The sequence below is a fragment of the Eptesicus fuscus genome, chromosome 6 (assembly GCF_027574615.1).
Source record: "Eptesicus fuscus isolate TK198812 chromosome 6, DD_ASM_mEF_20220401, whole genome shotgun sequence".
Lineage (NCBI taxonomy): Eukaryota > Metazoa > Chordata > Mammalia > Chiroptera > Vespertilionidae > Eptesicus > Eptesicus fuscus.
The window spans coordinates 88402215-88419440 of NC_072478.1; the positions used below are offsets into that span (position 1 = coordinate 88402215).

General features: G+C 49.3%; 1 protein-coding gene across 1 annotated transcript in view; it reads right to left on the bottom strand.

The window, feature by feature from the left end:
• FAT2 (FAT atypical cadherin 2) overlaps positions 1-7574 on the bottom strand; it is a 51376-nt gene extending 43802 nt beyond the window's left edge. The window contains exons 1-2 of the mRNA XM_054718061.1: positions 4319-7574; positions 2307-2621 (exon numbers count right to left, since the gene is read on the bottom strand). Of these exons, the coding sequence (XP_054574036.1) occupies positions 2307-2621; positions 4319-7574 (3571 nt within the window). The remainder of the gene's footprint in view (positions 1-2306; positions 2622-4318) is intronic.
• Positions 7575-17226: the final 9652 nt, after the last annotated feature.

Genomic DNA, 17226 nt, shown 5'->3' on the forward strand with positions numbered 1-17226 from the left:
CCTCATGAGGGCAAACACCTTTAACCTTTGCCGAATAAATGAATGAATCTTGGGCTTAACAAAAGATTGTGGATGCTGGCAGGGGTCCATTAATTCACTTCTCAGTTATTTATTGAGGTTCTACTGTGTGCCAGGCACTGAGGATATTATATTGTGCTTAATCAGCATTCCTTTTCTAGAAAGCCTTTGAAGTCTAGTAAACGACATGGATAAATTAATGGAATAATCACACAAATGAATATAATGTTCTATGTGACAAATGCTTTTAAAAAGGAGGCAAGTGGTTGGTGCTGGGAGGTATAGTATAGTGTCAGGAAAAACTTCTCTGAGGAAAGCACAGCTGGGCTGGGACCTGAAAGAAGAGCAGGAGTTAGCCAGACAAAAGGAGAGGAAGAGCCTGGCCAGCGTGGCTCAGTGGTTGAGCATCAACCTGTGCACCTGGAGGTCACAGGTCCAATTCCTGGTCAGGGCACATGCCTGGGTTGCAGGCTCAATCCCCAGTGTGGGGCGTGCAGGAGGCAGCAGATCGATGATTCTCTCTCATCATTGATGTTTCTATCTCTCTCTTCCTCTCCCTTCCTCTTTGAAATAAATAAACTCAATAACAATATATTAAAGAAAAAAAAAAAAAGGAGAGGAAGAGACTCGTGGCTCAGAACAGCATGGGCAAAGGCTCGGTGCCAGGAAAGGGTATGGCCATGTGGCTCGACTCAGAGAGTGGCAAGGTGAGAGAGGCCAGAGAGAGCCAGAAAGGTGCGCAGGGGCCATGTCAGGCACAAGTCTGTGGGAGACGGCAGGATCTGGCTTTAACTTAAGGGCATAGGGACACCATCCATGGTATCCAAGCAGGGAAGTGAAACAATAACATGGTGGTGTTAAGAAAGCTGGATTGAGAGCTCATTGCTGATTATTTTATTTTTAGATGTTTATTCTGGTAAAAATTTCTTCCTCAACTGCGGGAAGACTAAGAACATCTCTGCCCTCGGGGGCACTTTGCCAGACCCCATGCCAAGGAACTGTTGACAGTAAACAGAATAGGGATTTGGAGACATTGAGAAGCTAATGCCTTAGGTGAGAGATCTCTTTCCTCTTCTGAAAAGGGAGGGATAGGGTGGAACCAGGTAGAGAGCCAGCTAGGCCTGTTTTCTAGGCTGAAAGCATCTTTCTAGGAAGACTAATCTGTTCCCCGAGGCCAAAGGTTAACAGGAAAGGTTCCAACAAATGCCACTGTGCAAACAGACACATGTATCCCTCACCCACTGTCTGCCCCAGGACCCCCAGGCTCATGCTTTTCCTGGTTTCCTTGCCTTTAAGGATGGGGAGGCTGTCTGCTGGCTTTCTCTCTTTCCCCCTCCTCCAATCTCTCCAGGGTGAGTTGTTGGAGCTGGAGAACAGAATCCTAGGTTCAGAGGAGAGAATGTCAGCCTTCTCGGCAATCGGGTCGTTGTTCATCCTCCAAGAGGAAGATGTGGCCCTGGAGAAGTATCTGCAGTGGGGACTGGCTCTCAGATTTCAACAGGAGACAGGCAGGTAGCAGAAATGTGGGAAGCAGGCTGGCAATAACGCAAGGGGGAATGAGGGGACTGTGGGGACCAGAGGACACGCACCTGCTCTAGCCAGGGAGCTACTGTCGCCTCTAGGCAATTGTGGTCCTGAGGAATGGGGGGTCGAGGGGACAGTGTTACCAGATCTTTTAGTGACAACCAAAAACCTGGAATGTTTTGTGGAATTGCCCACTTTTCAAAACAACTTGAAAAATCATTGTTTAAAGCTTGTGCAAGCCACACAAAAACCCTGTGTGGGCTACATCTGGCTCGCCGCTGCAAGCTGGTGACCTCTGAATCCTCTAAACCTCACACCATCCTTGCCCCAGAGGGCCTTGGGCTTAGGATAGGTATCTGTGAGGTGGTTGACTCTGCTCCAGTGGATCTCTGTTGCCACCACTCTGTGGGCAGGCTCGAGATCAGTTTGGAACTAGGGTTAGGAAATTCAGCCTGTGGCTTGTGACTCAGGGGAGTGGACCTTTGGGAGGATTTGGAGGTCTGGAGTCACCAGGCAACCTGCTAACATCCCTAGGCCCCAAAGAAAGAACGCTTCCATATCTTATTTTCCCATAGAGACGGACTTTGTGGAGCAGTGGCTCTCAGTTTTACCACCCATCGGAATCCCCTGGCTATCTTGTTACAATACAGATTCCTGGGCCCCACCCTGAGTTCTGATTCAGTAGGTCTATGCTGGTCCGGGACCACACTTTGAGAAGCACTGCGTTAAGGAATCCCATTCACCCAGATTTCTGAGGTCCTTACCTGTGAAAGGGTGAATAGCAAAGAATCCCATGTGGTTCCCACTGGTGATGTTGAAGGTCAGCTTCCCTTTGGAGCTGGAGTCCGGGTCCCAGGCGTCCAGCTGAAGCACAGAAGTGTGCAAGGGCGCATCCTCCTGGACGGAGGGGTAGAACACGGGTCTGGACATCCGGGGTGGGTTGTCGTTGACATCCGTAACCTCGATGTAGACTTCAGTGACAGCAGAGAGGGGCACGGAACCCCGATCCACTGCCAGGACCGTCAGCCAGTAGCAGGACACGAATTCTCGGTCCAGGGTTGCCAGGGTCTGAATCATTCCTAGGGACAGTCGATTGCCAAACCCCAGAATATTTTAGAGCTCAAAGTAGCTTTAGAAATCATCTTACCTAACCCCCCCCAAACAGTTCTCTGGAAAGGATACTAATAGGTGTTCTGGGAGAAACGGAAACTGTTGGCAATATGGTGTGGGAGCTGCTGCGTTAAACACGGGGGAATTCATATCCTTACTGTTGAACCTCTCAGAGCCTTTCTGTGCCAAAATAGGCCCAGGGCCCTGGCACATGGGCATCTGCAGGTTTCCGGAAGACGGTGGTAGCTGACCTACTTTCTCCTGGCCTCTGCAACCCAAGGCCTATTGTTTGCTTTACTTCACATTCTCGAAGAGATTTCCTCACAGTTGTCCTCAAACTGGTTCCTTCAAGCTTCAAGTATTATACATACAATTTAAGGGTTGGGGATTTGATAAATAAATTGCTGTTCCCCTTTGCAGTATCTTCATGATTTTAAAGACTTAGCTCCACAAATGGCTTGCTCTGGGCCTGCACTGTTCTAGAAGTTGAGAGTCCACTAGTGAGCAAAAGAGGCTTGCACCCTCAGTTCTCATGGCTCACACTCAGCTGGAAGGGCCGATGTGAGAGGGCAGGGCCCCTGTTCACAGGCATAGCATGTCAGAGATGAAGGAACCTATTCCTTTGATGGGTGGGGAAACGAAGGCCCAAAGAAGGAGCATGACTTGACCAAGATTATGTAGCAATAGGTGGGAGAGCTGGGTTTGAACTGACTCTCAGTCTAATGCTCTTTCCACCACATCACCCTGCCCTTTACCCTGGAAATAAATCACCCATCAGATTGTAAAGTCCTTGAGGGCAGTGACCTACCTTTATTCACCAGGGATCTCCCCCAAAGTGTCTATGCGGGGCCTCACAAGTAGAGGTGCTCAGTAAGTGTTTGATGAATTGCACTTATTTTCTATGAAGCTTGAAAGGGATAAATAAGTTGGTTCCACGTTTTGTGGAGGGCAATTTGGAAATATCTATTCACATTGAAAATATGCATTATCTTTTGACCCAGCAACTGAGTTTTTAATGGGTTGTCCTATAGACACTAATGCATATGAGTAAAAGTATATGAACAAGGATGTTACACCTATATGATAGGATAAAATGCAGCCATTAAAAAGGAATGACAAAGATTTATATGTACTGATATATAAGATATCCTGGAGTTATGTTACATGAAAAAAATAAGTTTCAGAATTAGTGTCTATTATGTTTTCATAATAATGACACGAACAGTGATAATATCCCAGATACAAAGAAGAAAAATTTAGAAGATTATAGACAAAATTGTTAATAAATACTGTATCTGGGGAGATGGGTCACATGAAACATTCATTTTTAAATTATATATAAGATATATAACCATGATGTATTACTTTTATAAGCAAATATATGTAATATATGTTTGTATGTGTGTATGTGTATGTATATATACATACATATACAGATGCTAGTGGTATGGTTAATTCGACTTAAATGGATGCGCACACATATGCATGTATATATGTAGCCCCAGTATGATAAAAACAGATTAAAAATCAAATGAAAGGGACAGGAAGGAGAGTTCCTATTTATAGCTTTTCTTTTTCGCCTGGACAGATCAGGACAGATTCTGATTTACCCTAGCCCCATCCTCTCCCAATACCTGGCACTCCCATCCTGCCCCACTCCCGGTACCTGTGTCCTGGTTGATGCTAAAAGCTGTAAGACTGGTGCCGTCCCGCAGGAAGTACTGGAGCTCCCCATCCAAGCCACTGTCATCATCGTGGGCAGTCACTACGATCACCTGGGTTCCCGGGGGGCTGTTCTCCTGTACCTGGCCCTGGTGCACAAAGGAGTCAAAGCGGGGAGGGTGGAGATTCTCATTTACATCCAGGACTATCACCTCCACATGGCAGAGGGTCCTGCGAGCCAGGGGCCTCCCATTGTCACTGGCCCACAGGCTCAGGTTATACCCAGCCCTCCTCTCAAAGTCCAGCTCTTTCTCCAGAGTGAGGGCACCAGTCATCAGGTCCACGTGGAAGGTCCCATGGGCATCATTTAACAGGACATGTCGCACTTCTCCCGCTGGGCCCAGGTCAGGGTCAAAGGCATCCAGAAATGTTAGGATAGTTCCTGGGGGCAGGTCCTCTGGGACCTTCAGGCTGCTGAGTTCTGTGACACACTGGGGGGAGTTGTCATTGACATCTTCCAATGTGATGGTAAGGTCAGTGACAGAGAAGAGCTGGTGGCCCTTCCTGGGCTGATCCCTGGCCTCCACCCTGAGTATGTACTGAGGTTCTGATTCCCTGTCCAGGTGCCCTGTGACAACCAGTTCCCCAGTGAGGGGATGGAGGGAGAACTTCTCTGTGGGGCTTAGCAGGGTGTAGCGAACCCTCCCATTGTCATCCGAGTCAGCATCTTTTGCTTTCAGCTCTGCAATTGTGGTTCCAACTTCTGTGTCCTCTGAGATGGTTATCTGGTATCCACCAGGAGGAAATCGGGGTGCATTGTCATTGCAGTCTTTCACATGCACTGTCAGCAGCTTCCAGGAGGACTTCCGGGGCGTGCCCAGGTCATACACTGTGACATTGAGGATGTAGAAACTGGTGGCTTCATAGTCCAAGGGGGCAGCTACAGTAAGCAGCCCTGTCTCTAGCTCAATGTCAAAGCAGCCCTCTTCATTGCCATCTGCAATCACATAGACCAGTTTGCCGTTAAAACCAGTATCAGGGTCAGTGGCTGCCAGGCGGGCCAGGGTGGTGTTGAGAGGAACGCGCTCAAGGATGTCAATGGACTGTGGGAAGTGGTCCTCAAACTGTGGGGCATGATGGTTGATCTGATATGCACTTAAGGAAGTAAAGTCCTCATCATCGGAGTCCTGGCTCGGAAGCCCAACAGAGTGGAGGATGGTCTTTGTGAAACGTGTCAATACCCCTGTTTTCTCACATGTTATAGGAACCTCGAGATGGGGGTCTTTTACTACAGTAAGATTCAAAGTTGTGGGTGAGGCATAGTACTTCCCATCTGAGGCTGTAATTTTCAGGGAATAACTGATAGGTTGACTAGAAGTATGATACATAAAAGAGCGTTTGAGGGATATCACTCCAGAAGAACGATTTAGATAAAAATACTCTAGCTCATTGCCTGACACAAACTCATATTTGAGGTTCTGAAGCTCATCCACATCTATAGCTGACACAGCCATCACTGGTCTTCCTACCGGCCAGTCTTCCCGGAGAGACCCAGTGCAGTTGACTTCCTCAAACATAGGTTTGTTGTCATTCAAGTTATTGAGCACAAGAGAAACAGATACTTCCTTTTCTTGGCGAAATGGGGATCCCCAATCTGATGCCCGTATCTGGAAGGTATAAATTCTTTTCATGAGCTCATAGTCCATGGGTTTGGTGGTGGAGATGATCCCCAGGTAAGGGTCGATAGAAAAGGGCACATCTTTTGGATGAGCAATGGAGTAGGTGACATAGCCATTCTCGCCATGATCCCGGTCTGTGGCAGTCACAGTCAAAACACTGGTGCCTGGAGGGATGTTCTCGTCAAACGTGCCAGCATAAGACAACCTGTGGAAGACGGGGGCATGGTTGTTACAGTCCACGATGTCGATGACCACAGTGGTGGAGGCCAGGCCCGGGGAGGTTTTGATGTGTAGCTGGTAGTGGGCTTGGTCATGGAAGTCCATGAGCTTCGTCGTGGTGATGAGCCCGGTGCGAGCATTAAGTTTAAACCCTGCGCCCTCTGAGGATGGCTTTAGAACATACTGCAGGTTGGGGAAGGCTCTGGTTACTTTCACCATCACTACGCGGCTGCCAGGAGGGGAGAACTCACTAAGCTGTACTCTGTAAATGGGCTTCTCAAATTTGAGGGAAGCCAGTTTGGAAGGGGGGAGGTGAAAGCCCCTGATCTGGGAATAGAAAGAAGGGCTGCCCCCACTCCTGGCCCGCAGGCTGAGGTTGAAGCCATGAAGGTGCTCCAACCAGTCGATGTCTCTGACAGACACCAGACTGAACTCACTGCTCCGGGCGTAAGACCTGATGGCTTTGAAGTACTTCCCGGGGTCACCATCCACAATTTCCAGTGAGTCCACTTCGCCTGAGCTGTTCGCATCTACCGCGACAGTGGCATAGGGGGCCCCCTCACTGCTGTCTGGTGGGGCCACCACCACAGAGGTGATGGCCGGGAGCTTCCTGAGGGCCGGCTCTACATGGATGACGAGTGCAGCCAAATTGCCAAACCCGTTGCCCTCGGAGATTTTCCGCATGCGGTCCACGGCCAGCACCTGGAGTTCATACTTCCCTCGCCAGGTGACGTTGAGCTTCCCAGCCAACGTGACCACGCCGCTGGTGGGATGGATGGCAAATATCTCCGACCTTGCGTTAAAGGCATAATAGAACTCGGCGTTCTGGCCCAGATCCGCATCCGTGGCGGTCACCTTGCAGATGGGGCTCTTGAGGGCCATATCCTCCGAGATGGTGACTCGGTATGAAGGTGGGGAGAAGAGGGGCTTCAGATCATTCTGGTCCAGGATGTGGACCACCACGCGGGTCAGAGCTTCTAACTCCAAGGTCTTCTCCGTGGCTTGGACAATGAGGGTGTAGCTGTCTCGCACCTCCCTGTTCAGAAGGGCGGTGTTGCTGCTCTTCGTCCTGATTCTCAGAAAGCAGAAGTTGCCCACCACATACTCTTCCGTTTTGAACACACTGGCCACGTCCCCAGAGATGATCCGGAACCTCACTGCCCACTGGGGCTCGGCGATGTACATGCCCATTTTCACGGAGCTCTCCACGTAGGTCTTGGGGGCAGAGTTTTCATAGATGGTCGCATTATAAAGGGTGTGTGTGAAGCGCAAGGAGGAGGAGGCGATGATCCCTTCCAGGGGCTTGTCACAGGTTGTACAATGGAGCGAGAAAATGACAAAGCCCAGCAAAGCAATAATCATGGTGGAAACTCCCGAAGCCCTAAGCAAAAAAAAAAAAAAAGAAAAAGCACATTAGGAAGAAAATGGTTTCCACTGCTGTAGTTCCTAACTGGGGGTGATTTTGCCCCTCAGGGGACATCGTCTGAAGATATTCTCAGCTATCCCAGCTTGGGGGCAGGGGTGCTGATGGCATTCAGTGGGTAGAGGCCGGGGATGCTGCTCAACATCCTACAATGCACAGAACCCCCCCCCCCCCGTCTCCCCACAACAAGAAATGATCCGGCCCCAAATGTCAATAGTGCTGAGGTTGAGAAACCCTGTATTTGAGAAATAACAATAACAGACTAGTTTAAATCTCAAGGGCACCTGGCACATATAACACAGTCCTGACCTCTTCTCTGCTTTTCCCCAAAACCTTCAGTGGCTCCCCAGTGATGGTAAAACAGTTCCAACCAGCTCAGCAATCTGTCTCTTCCAGAGGCTAAGCTCCAGTGACACGGAACTCCGTCGGCATGTGTAGGGCTGCAGGAAAACCCAGCGGCCAGGGTCACGGGCCTGGCATCAGGCTGCCTGGCCACCAGCCCTGGCTCCACTGCTTACTACCTGGGAGCCTTCCTGGGCAGGTTGCTTAATCTCTGTGAGCCTCCATCTCCTCTTCTGTAGAATGGGCATAAGATTATTGTCAACCTCATTGGGTGCCTGACACATAGTAAGTTTTAACTTACTAGCTGTGATTAGTAACAGGAAACTAAGTTTCACAGAGGGAGAGGAACTGCTCAGAGCCTTGCAGCAAGATAGAAGCAAAGCAAGAGTTAGGTCTGGAACTCCTTGCAGCACGGGCCAGGGCTGCTTGCCCTGTCCCAAGCTCACCTGTCCCTGTCCCAGCACAGGTCCCTCTGGACAGGAGGACCTGACTCTGACTCACCTTGTAACCTTGAACATAGAAAACTCCTCAATGCCTGGGATGTCAGAGCTGACATGGACCCTAGGGATGAGGGAGTTCTGATCCTGCTCCTCATGCACGGCTGAGGAAATAAAGTCCTGGGCGGGGTAAGATCTTGCCCCGTGTCATGTGGTGGTGGGTGGCCAGGTGAGACCGAACTGACCTAATGCTCCGCCCCTCAAACACTTGCTGCTCTCCCCATTCTCTCCCTTGCCTTTCCCCACAGGGCTTGTCCCTGAACGCAAGCCTGGCTGAAAATGTGAGGCTCATGGGGGCAAGGACAGGACAGGGCAGGGAGGAGGGCAGAGCTGGTTGCCAAAATGGGCCTCCTAGAAGCTGGCGCCTGCCGCTCATGGGAGCTGAGCGCGGTGGCTGCCGACAGATGGGCCCCGCATTCCTGGATGGAACAGGCAGGACTTGTTTTTCCAGCTGCCTGCCCTTCAAAGGCGAGGAAGAGTTAAACTTCCAGGGCAAGGGGGAAAGGGAAAGTCTTGCATCCTCCTCTTTCCAGATTTTTGAGGGAGGGAACTCAATGCAGGTTCTTTCAGACCTTGCAGGTCCATCCCAGGATGGGAGGCAGGAGTGAAAAAGGGGCCTAATGCAGGATCTGAAAACTAGTGACAGAAAAGAATGTGAATATGCCTCGTTCTCTGGCCTCCCTACTACCATTCCTCACTTCAGATCCTGTTGGTGGTGCCCTAAGCCTGGGCACCCCAGGAAAGGGAGGGCCGGGTGGAGGCAGGTTCTACACTTGGGGTCCTAACGCCAGTTACAGAAAAAAGCATTGTCTGCTCTCCACCCCTCCTGCCCCTATGCTCCTTACTTACCACTGCACCCTCCTGGAGCCTGCCTGAGGCCAAAGCCATACTCACTTCATCCCTGATATAGTCCCCTGCAAGCAGGAGTGTCCCCGGAGTTGTTTGGACCCCCCCCCCCTTCCCCACAGGATGGCATTGCTTTGGAAGTTGAAGCCCAGGGGAAAATGAGTGCTTACCCCACTCCCAGGTCCACTCACTCCATGCGCGGCCCAGTGAGCCCAGGGTGCACGCAGCCTCCAGCTCCACCTGCCCTGCTTTGCGGAAAGCTTCCTGTTCACCAGGTCAGCACCCGTGTCAGACAGGCCCCAACAAGACACCCCGCTCGGCAGCTGCACAGGAGGCTTGCAGAGTGGGGGAGGCGTTAGGGTGAACTGTAGGGAAGGGAGCAGGGGCGGAGTCTCCCTGGAGGGGGATGAGATGCAAAGAGAATGCACCCTTGGGTGGGGGTGGGGTGCCCAGGGCTGTATTCCAGCTGAGGGACCTGCAGGCCTGGCGACTGGTTTGCTAAGGAAAGGACCTATGTCTGGGCATCAGTTTCCTGGCATCAGGTCCAGGCAAGTGAACAGGTTTGCAGGGTGCGAGGCCAGTTGGGCTCCCTGAGGCACCCTTCTGGCCCACACCACCTAGCACCGCTGTTTTGAAACACCTTGTGAAAACATAAGTCAGTTTGTATCACTTTCCTGCTTAAAATTTTCCAGTAGCTTCCCATAGTATTTCAGTTTAAATCCAAACTCCTTACCATATCCAGGATGACCCCATACTATCTGGGCCCTGCCTTCTTCTCCAATGATTGTTCACCAAGCTGCAGCCACACAGGCCCTTTCTCCTCTGCAGGCCCTTTCTCCTACAAACTGGGATCTGCCTCAGGGCCTTTGCACTTGCTGTTTCCCTCTCCTTAAGATTCTCACATGGCTGGCTCCCTCTTGTTATCCAGTTCTCAGCTCAGATGTCAACTCCTCACCCTCATTTTGATGTAGTGTCCTTCCTAACACCCTTCTTTATCACATCACTCCATTTTCTCCAGGGCAGTTATTGCCACACAGTATGCTCTTGTTTATTTGTTTAATGACTATCTCTTGCACTAGACATTGGACTCCACGTAGACAGGAGCTTTGCGTATCTTATTCATGAATGAATTCCCAGTGCCTAGCTCAGTGCCTGGTGTATAACTACTAGTTGAAAAATGGAACTGTTTGGACTTAGGAAAAGCAATGACAGAATGAAAATAGAAAGAACCTTTAATGAGCATCTCTTACTTTTTGAAGCTGGAAAATAGTCCCAAAGAAAGAAAGGGCCCAGCTGGTGTGGCTCAGAGGTTGGGCGTCGACCTGTGAACCAGGAAGTCACAATTTGATTCCTGGTCAAGGCACATGCCCAGGTTGCGGGCTCGGACCCCAGTGGAGGGCATGCAGGAGGCAGCCGAGCAATGGTTCTCTCTCATCATTGATGTTTCTATCTCCCTCTCCTTCTCCCTTCCTCTCTGAAATCAATAAAAATATATTATATAAAAAAAGAAAGGGACTTGCCTAAGGTCACATGGTGAGAACTGAAGCCGGGTCCTTTCCTCCTGACCATGCTGCCAGGAAGAGAAGCTGTAGTCACATGAATCTAACTGTTTGGGCTCTTGCTAACTGCATCACATCGGGTAAGTTGCTCAACATCTCTGAACTCTAGTTTTCTCAGCTGTCAGATGGGGCTATTAAGAGCACTGCTTTCATGGGGTGTAATGAAGACCGAATAAGGCCATGCACATTAATGTGCTTAGCACAGTGCCTGGCCCATAGGAAAGCACTCAATAAATCTTAGTTATTATTAGTTTTCAAAGCCAAGGCAGAATCAAAGCCTAAGTTTGGGGTGAGGGTGGGGGCCCCTGAACCCTCTGGGAAGGACCAGCCTGCACCCTGGCAGAGCAGGAAGCCGCTGGTCGCTGGTCGAGTCTGAGCTTGCTGGCCCTGCCACAGGCTGTTCTGGGAAGCTGCGAGCAGGCGCTTGTCTGGGGTGGGGCCTCACGCTTTTGGCTCCCCAGGCCCGGAGAGAGATCTGCATGTGGGTGAAATGTGCACATTTGCAAGAGGCACACACACTTAGGAGGCAATTTTTGAATAATTTTTGTGGGTTCATTAGTTGTACATGCCTACTTGATGGAATGAGTATGATGTGAGTAAATAAAGGGATGGGATGGAGCTTGTGTGTGCACAGGTGTGAGCAAGTGCAGGTGGGGGTTCACGAATGGACCCTTTTAGGATATGTGTGACTCAAACTCTGCCTCCTTGTCACTCCTGACCCCATTTCAAAGATGGGAAGACAGCAGAAGGTGGTTCACGACACACAGGTTCTGGCTGTGTGATGTTGGGCAAATGGCTTACCTTCTCTGACTCTAACTTTCCCTACTTCATAATACCATTTTTTTTAAAAAAATGCATTTTTATTGACTTCAAGGAGGAAGGGAGAGGGAGAGATAGAAACATCCACGATAAGAGAGAATCATGGATCGGCTGCCTCCTGCACGTCCCCCACTGGGGATCGAGCCTGCAACCCAGGCATGTGCCCTGACCGGGAATCAAACCGTGACCTCCTGGTTCATAGGTCAATGCTCAACCACTGAGCCACACTGGCCGGGCCATAATACCATTTTGATAATGACATTAGTTAATGTACACAAAGGCTAAACATAGTTTTCAACAAATACCAAATACTGTTACTTTCTAGCAGCTGGCTCATACTATTGGCTGTTGAGTTTGTGGGTAATGAAAACTCTCAGGCATATTATCAGGTTACCCTCTCTCTGTTCTTGTGCAGGCTGATTTTCTGCAGGTAACTGCTGGAGGACTTCAGTGAGACCCTGATTAATTTCACCCTGTGTTTCAGCCCACTGCTCCCGCTTCTCAGAATCTTGATTCTGATATTCAGAAACTTGGCGGTTGTAATATCCATGTCTTAACCCAAGTCATTGGTAAAAGTCTGAGCATAGCTGGGAGGAGCAGGGCTCTGAGACCTTCCCTGTTTTCTTGGTTAGTGATCTCAAGTGCAATCCTGGAATGAGTCCTCTCAGAATGTGGAGAGCTCTCCGTCCCTGGGGGCATCCAAGCACAGTCTAGGTGGCCCTTGGGGAAGATGAGAAGAGCTCTAAAGCGCCTTCGATCTTATGCAGGTATATGTCTTTGGCCTGTGTGAGCCTATGGTCTCTGTTAGACCCTAATGGGGCTTTCAAAGGCAGTGAGGGATTTCCCATGGCTGTGGATCAGGGTTGTTCAATCGTCAGTGTAGTAAGCTGACCTGGCTGTTGGGAGACCTAGATCTAAGGTCCCTCTTCCCTGTGTAGCCTTGGTCAAGTTCATCACCAAAGCCCGGTGGCCCTCTTTCCTCATCTGTAATGACATGTGTATGTTGGGGGAGGGGCTGGGATGGATCAGTGACTTGAAACCCCTCTATTGCTTTCAGAGGCAGAGTCTCTTTCTTTCCCTAATGAAATTGAACACAATCTATAAAGAGATCAAAGCAGAGCTGCACTATTAGAAGCAGGGCTGGAGGCCTAGAACTCTGCCCCCAGGCTTGACCTTCATCCCCCTGGTGAGCACCCCCTGGGAAGCACAGGCTAAAAACCTGGAGTAAAGACCTGTAAGAGCCCCCTCCATCTGACAAGCTGGGGTCCTGCTAGTCTAACATTCTGTGTCCCATCATGGAAGGTTCTAAGACGTGTGGTTGGATAGGCTATGATTCTAATGCTCTATGATCGGTGTTCGTAACGGTTAGTCCCCATGCAGTCACTCAGGCGTTTTGGTTCTAGAAGTCTATGACTCCGGCTAATTCTATCCCTCCATGAGGAACCACCTGTACTTGGAGGAATTCAAAGCCCAACCAAACCGAATTAAAGAAGCTTCTTCCGGATTTGTTCAAAACAACAGGCTTTGTTTTTGAGGATGAAATTCCTCCCTGTCACTCCCAGAAGTACCCAGGCACAGGCCGGCGATGGCATTCTCTCTCGTGGCCCAACACCTTCCCTTTTCTTAGCCATGACACAGACGATAATTAATAACCCACACATTACTCCTGGGAAACACATCTGTCCTTTTACTCCCATATCTAAGATAAGGGAAACTGAGATTTGCATGGCACACCCAAGGCCACCCAGGAAGGCAGTGGCTGAACTAAAAAGACAGACACATTTCCTAAACCTGGCTGCTCTGGGGAGAAGCAATGAGATAGGATTTTTTAAAAATTTTTATTTGTTAATCCTTACCTGAGGATATTTTTTCCATTGATTTTTAGAGAGAATGGAAGGGAAGGGTGGAGACAAAGAGAAACATCAATGTGAGAGAGGCACATTGATTGGTTGCCTCCCACACTTGCCTGGACCAGGGCCCAGGCCCGGGGAGGAGCCTCCAACCGAGGTAGGCGCCCTTGACCAGAATCAAACTCGCGACCCTTCAGTATGCGGGCCGACGCTGTAACCACTGATCCAAACCGGCCAGGGCAATAAGACCTTTTTTAAAGTTTGGAGAGCTTTTCATGAAATAAAGAGCCACTGGATTCATTCCTCTGGATTGGAGAATGTTCACACTCTACCCTCCCCAAATCTAAATGTAAAATGACCATGGACTTGGGTTCCTCGGTATATATTTTCTGACCCTATTCTGCTCTGGCCACTGCATCTCCCTCAGGCATCCAGTGTTAGGGCTGGCTTTTGTGACTGTCAAGAAAGAATCCTAAACATATTCAGTTTGTTAGAAAAGCTATAAAAATAGCAATGGTGGTAGTGATGGTGAGGGATTAGGAGGGATTGTGCCTTTGAACCAGAATTTAAATTGTAAGTGATAGAATGGTGACATTCCAGGTACCTGCTAGATAGAAGTCTTTAGCTACTGAAATAAAATTTCCCCTTAGAAGTAGGGAGCCATTGGTTTTTGAGAAGAAGCAGGATCAGAACAGAACCACATGTTGGGAAGAGTAATCTGACATCAGATCAAAAGGGAGAGTTTCCCATTGAAGACTCCCGCTCTGCTGTGGACTGGGTTTGAACACCAGCTTTATTGGTTTAGGCCAACTGGGATTCGCTCTGAATAGGAGGGCTTGATTTACCTCCAGGAAACTTGGATGAACACTGGGGTCATTTGCTGGTTTGTAGGCAGCAGCCACTGCTAGGTTCTCATGTAACAAAACAAGTCAAAGAACTGGATATGAACTGGAAAAGGGCCGTGCCTTGCGTCTGTGATGGGTCGTGTGACCTTGGGAAGGCCACAGAACCTCTTCTGAGCCTCAATCTCCCTGTCTGTAAAGTGGAGCTAATAGCTACTCCTACCTCCTTCCCAGGGCTGCAGGGCACAGGGAGGAAAGACACAGAGTAACACCTTATCAGGCCCAATAATGGCTTGATACGTGGCAGCCAAACCACCAGCAGCCTGAGAGGCTGCCTTAGGAGAGTGTCTGTAAAAGCCAGGCCCGCACAGCCTGGAATCAGAGGGAAAAGAAAAGGAAGTCCTCGCCTAGGCATGGGCGAAAGGGAGCTGGGACTCGGGGTCCCCTTCTTTATCGGTATTCCAATGATCATTATTGGTGACAAAAAAATTATACTGTCCTATGTCAGTGTGGTAATCTATACGTCTTCAAAAAAAGTCTTCATGCATTATCTCACTTGGTCTTTGAATAGGAGGTACAGTCCTGGATAGAATGAATAGGATGAAAGTGGACTCTGGCGTCAGATAGACCTCATTTCAAATCCCAGCTCTACCACTCACCAGCTGTGTGACCGTGGGCAGTGGTCCCAGAAAAAGGGACATGATAATAGCACCTAATCTCATGGAGTGGTTGAGAGGGCTGAGTGAGAAAGTGCATGGCAAATTCCCAGGACTGGGGTACACTCCGCACAAGTGTGACTGGACCAACGTCATCCTATCATGACGCTTTTCGTTGCTCTTGTTTTGTAAACGAGAAACTGAGGCTCAGATCATTTGAAAGTTCTGCCCAAGTCCACCCAAGGCTGGAATACACTCAGTACAAGTGTTACTGTACCAACATCCATGGTTACTGAACCCATATTCCCGGAAGAGAGACTCAGAAGGCGGGAGGGGCCGGAGCGAACCTCCAGAGCAGTGTCTCCAACAGCACTTGCCAGTGACGGCTGTGTTCTAGTGTTCCGCTGTCCAAGTGGGCGGTGCGAGCCACAGAGGACTGTCCAGAATTTGAAACATGGCTGGTCTACCTGAGGAAGTGAGTTTGTAATCTTACTGCATTTTGATTGACATAGCCAGACGTGACTAGTGGCTACCACATGCCCAGCGCAGCTCTAGAGAACCTGGCACAGGAACCAAGCGTGCATAGACTCGGAGGAGGAGGGGTCAGGTCCACCTATCCCGTAGGCACACCCAGGGCCCACAGTACTTTTAGGGCCCATGAACATTTCTCTCAAATTCAGAAGAAAACAAACAATCTGGTTGAAGAAAATGTTTTTATATATAATAATATATTCATCTTTATACTGATGTCGTCAGAAAACATTTCTAATATTGTTTTTCATGGAGGAAGGGACCTGCAAAGGCTGAAATGCCTAGGACCCTCGCAAGCCACAATGTGACCCTGGGAGGTGGACATTGGAAGAAAACAGAGAGCTTCCAGGAGCCTGGGCTTTGGGGAAGAAAAGGGATAAAGTATCAGCAGTATTTTGACGATGAGAAGTATTTTGTTATTGAGCCTCCTATACCAAAGTCATTTATTAATTTATTCAGTACATTTTTAATGGAGGGTTTGCCCTGTGACAGGTATTCTAGAACAGGGAGCAAGACAGATGAGGTCCCTGCTCCTGTAGGGATTGTATTCTCGCGGGGGGAGTGGGAGGGGGGAGGGGTGGCAGGGAGGGGGAGAGAGAGAGAGAGAGGGAGGGAGAAAGAGAGGATAAAAAAGTATACAGTATATCACTATATCAGGTGTGAAAGGTGAGATGAAGAAAAATTATGCAGGGCAAGGTTAAAGAGTGATGTGTGGGAAATACTGTTTTGGAAAGGGTGGTTGGGAAGTCCTACATGACAAGGTGACATTTGAGCAGGGAAAGAGCCACAAAGCCCTCTTGAGAAAGAATTCCAGGGAGAAGAAACAGGCAGCGCAGAGGCCCTGAGGCAGGAACGAGGAGGTTGTGCAGACAGATTAGAGGGAGCAAGGAGGGAAATCAGGGAGGTGGCCCAGGTCCTTTCAGGTAAAGAAAAGACTTGCAGTGAGGTGGGGCCCCACTGCAGGATTTACATGATGGAACAGAGGAGAGAGGGATGTGGTGTTAGAGATGAACTCCTAGGATCACTAGAATGGGAACCCAGGCTTCCTATCCTCATGGCTTTGCACTGGCCCGCTTCCCCCTCCCCAGCTCCTCTCCCAACCTGGGGGCTCCTCAGGAGCCCACAATTCCATGGTCCTTCTACTCATTAGCCAGGGTAGTTGGTAAGGAGCCAGGCTTCGGGATCAGACCTACCCTCAATCTTGTCTCTGCTTTTATCTAAGGGCCTTGCTTCCTCTATCTTAGCCTCAGTTTCCCCATGTGTGAAGTGAGGCTAGCAATGCTTACCTCACTGGAGGACTTAGTGAGTTTATGCATGGAAAGCATTTAGCATTGTGCCAGGAACACAGAAAGTCATTAATGTTATTACTATTATTAGTTACTACTATTACTATTGTAATAATTATAGTAATGTTATTAACTATTACAATAGGTATTCAAAAAAATGTGTAGAATGAGGGAACTCTTCTCTGTATGTGTACTGATTCCCCCCCACCCCCATTCCCCTTGCAGGAGCACCCTTCTACACACACACACACACACACACACACACACACACACACACCCCTGTGGGTTTTTGTGACATTCCTTCTCTCCTTGCAACAAATTGTAATAAAGCTCAAGCCACAGCTTATGCAGCATTAAAATAAT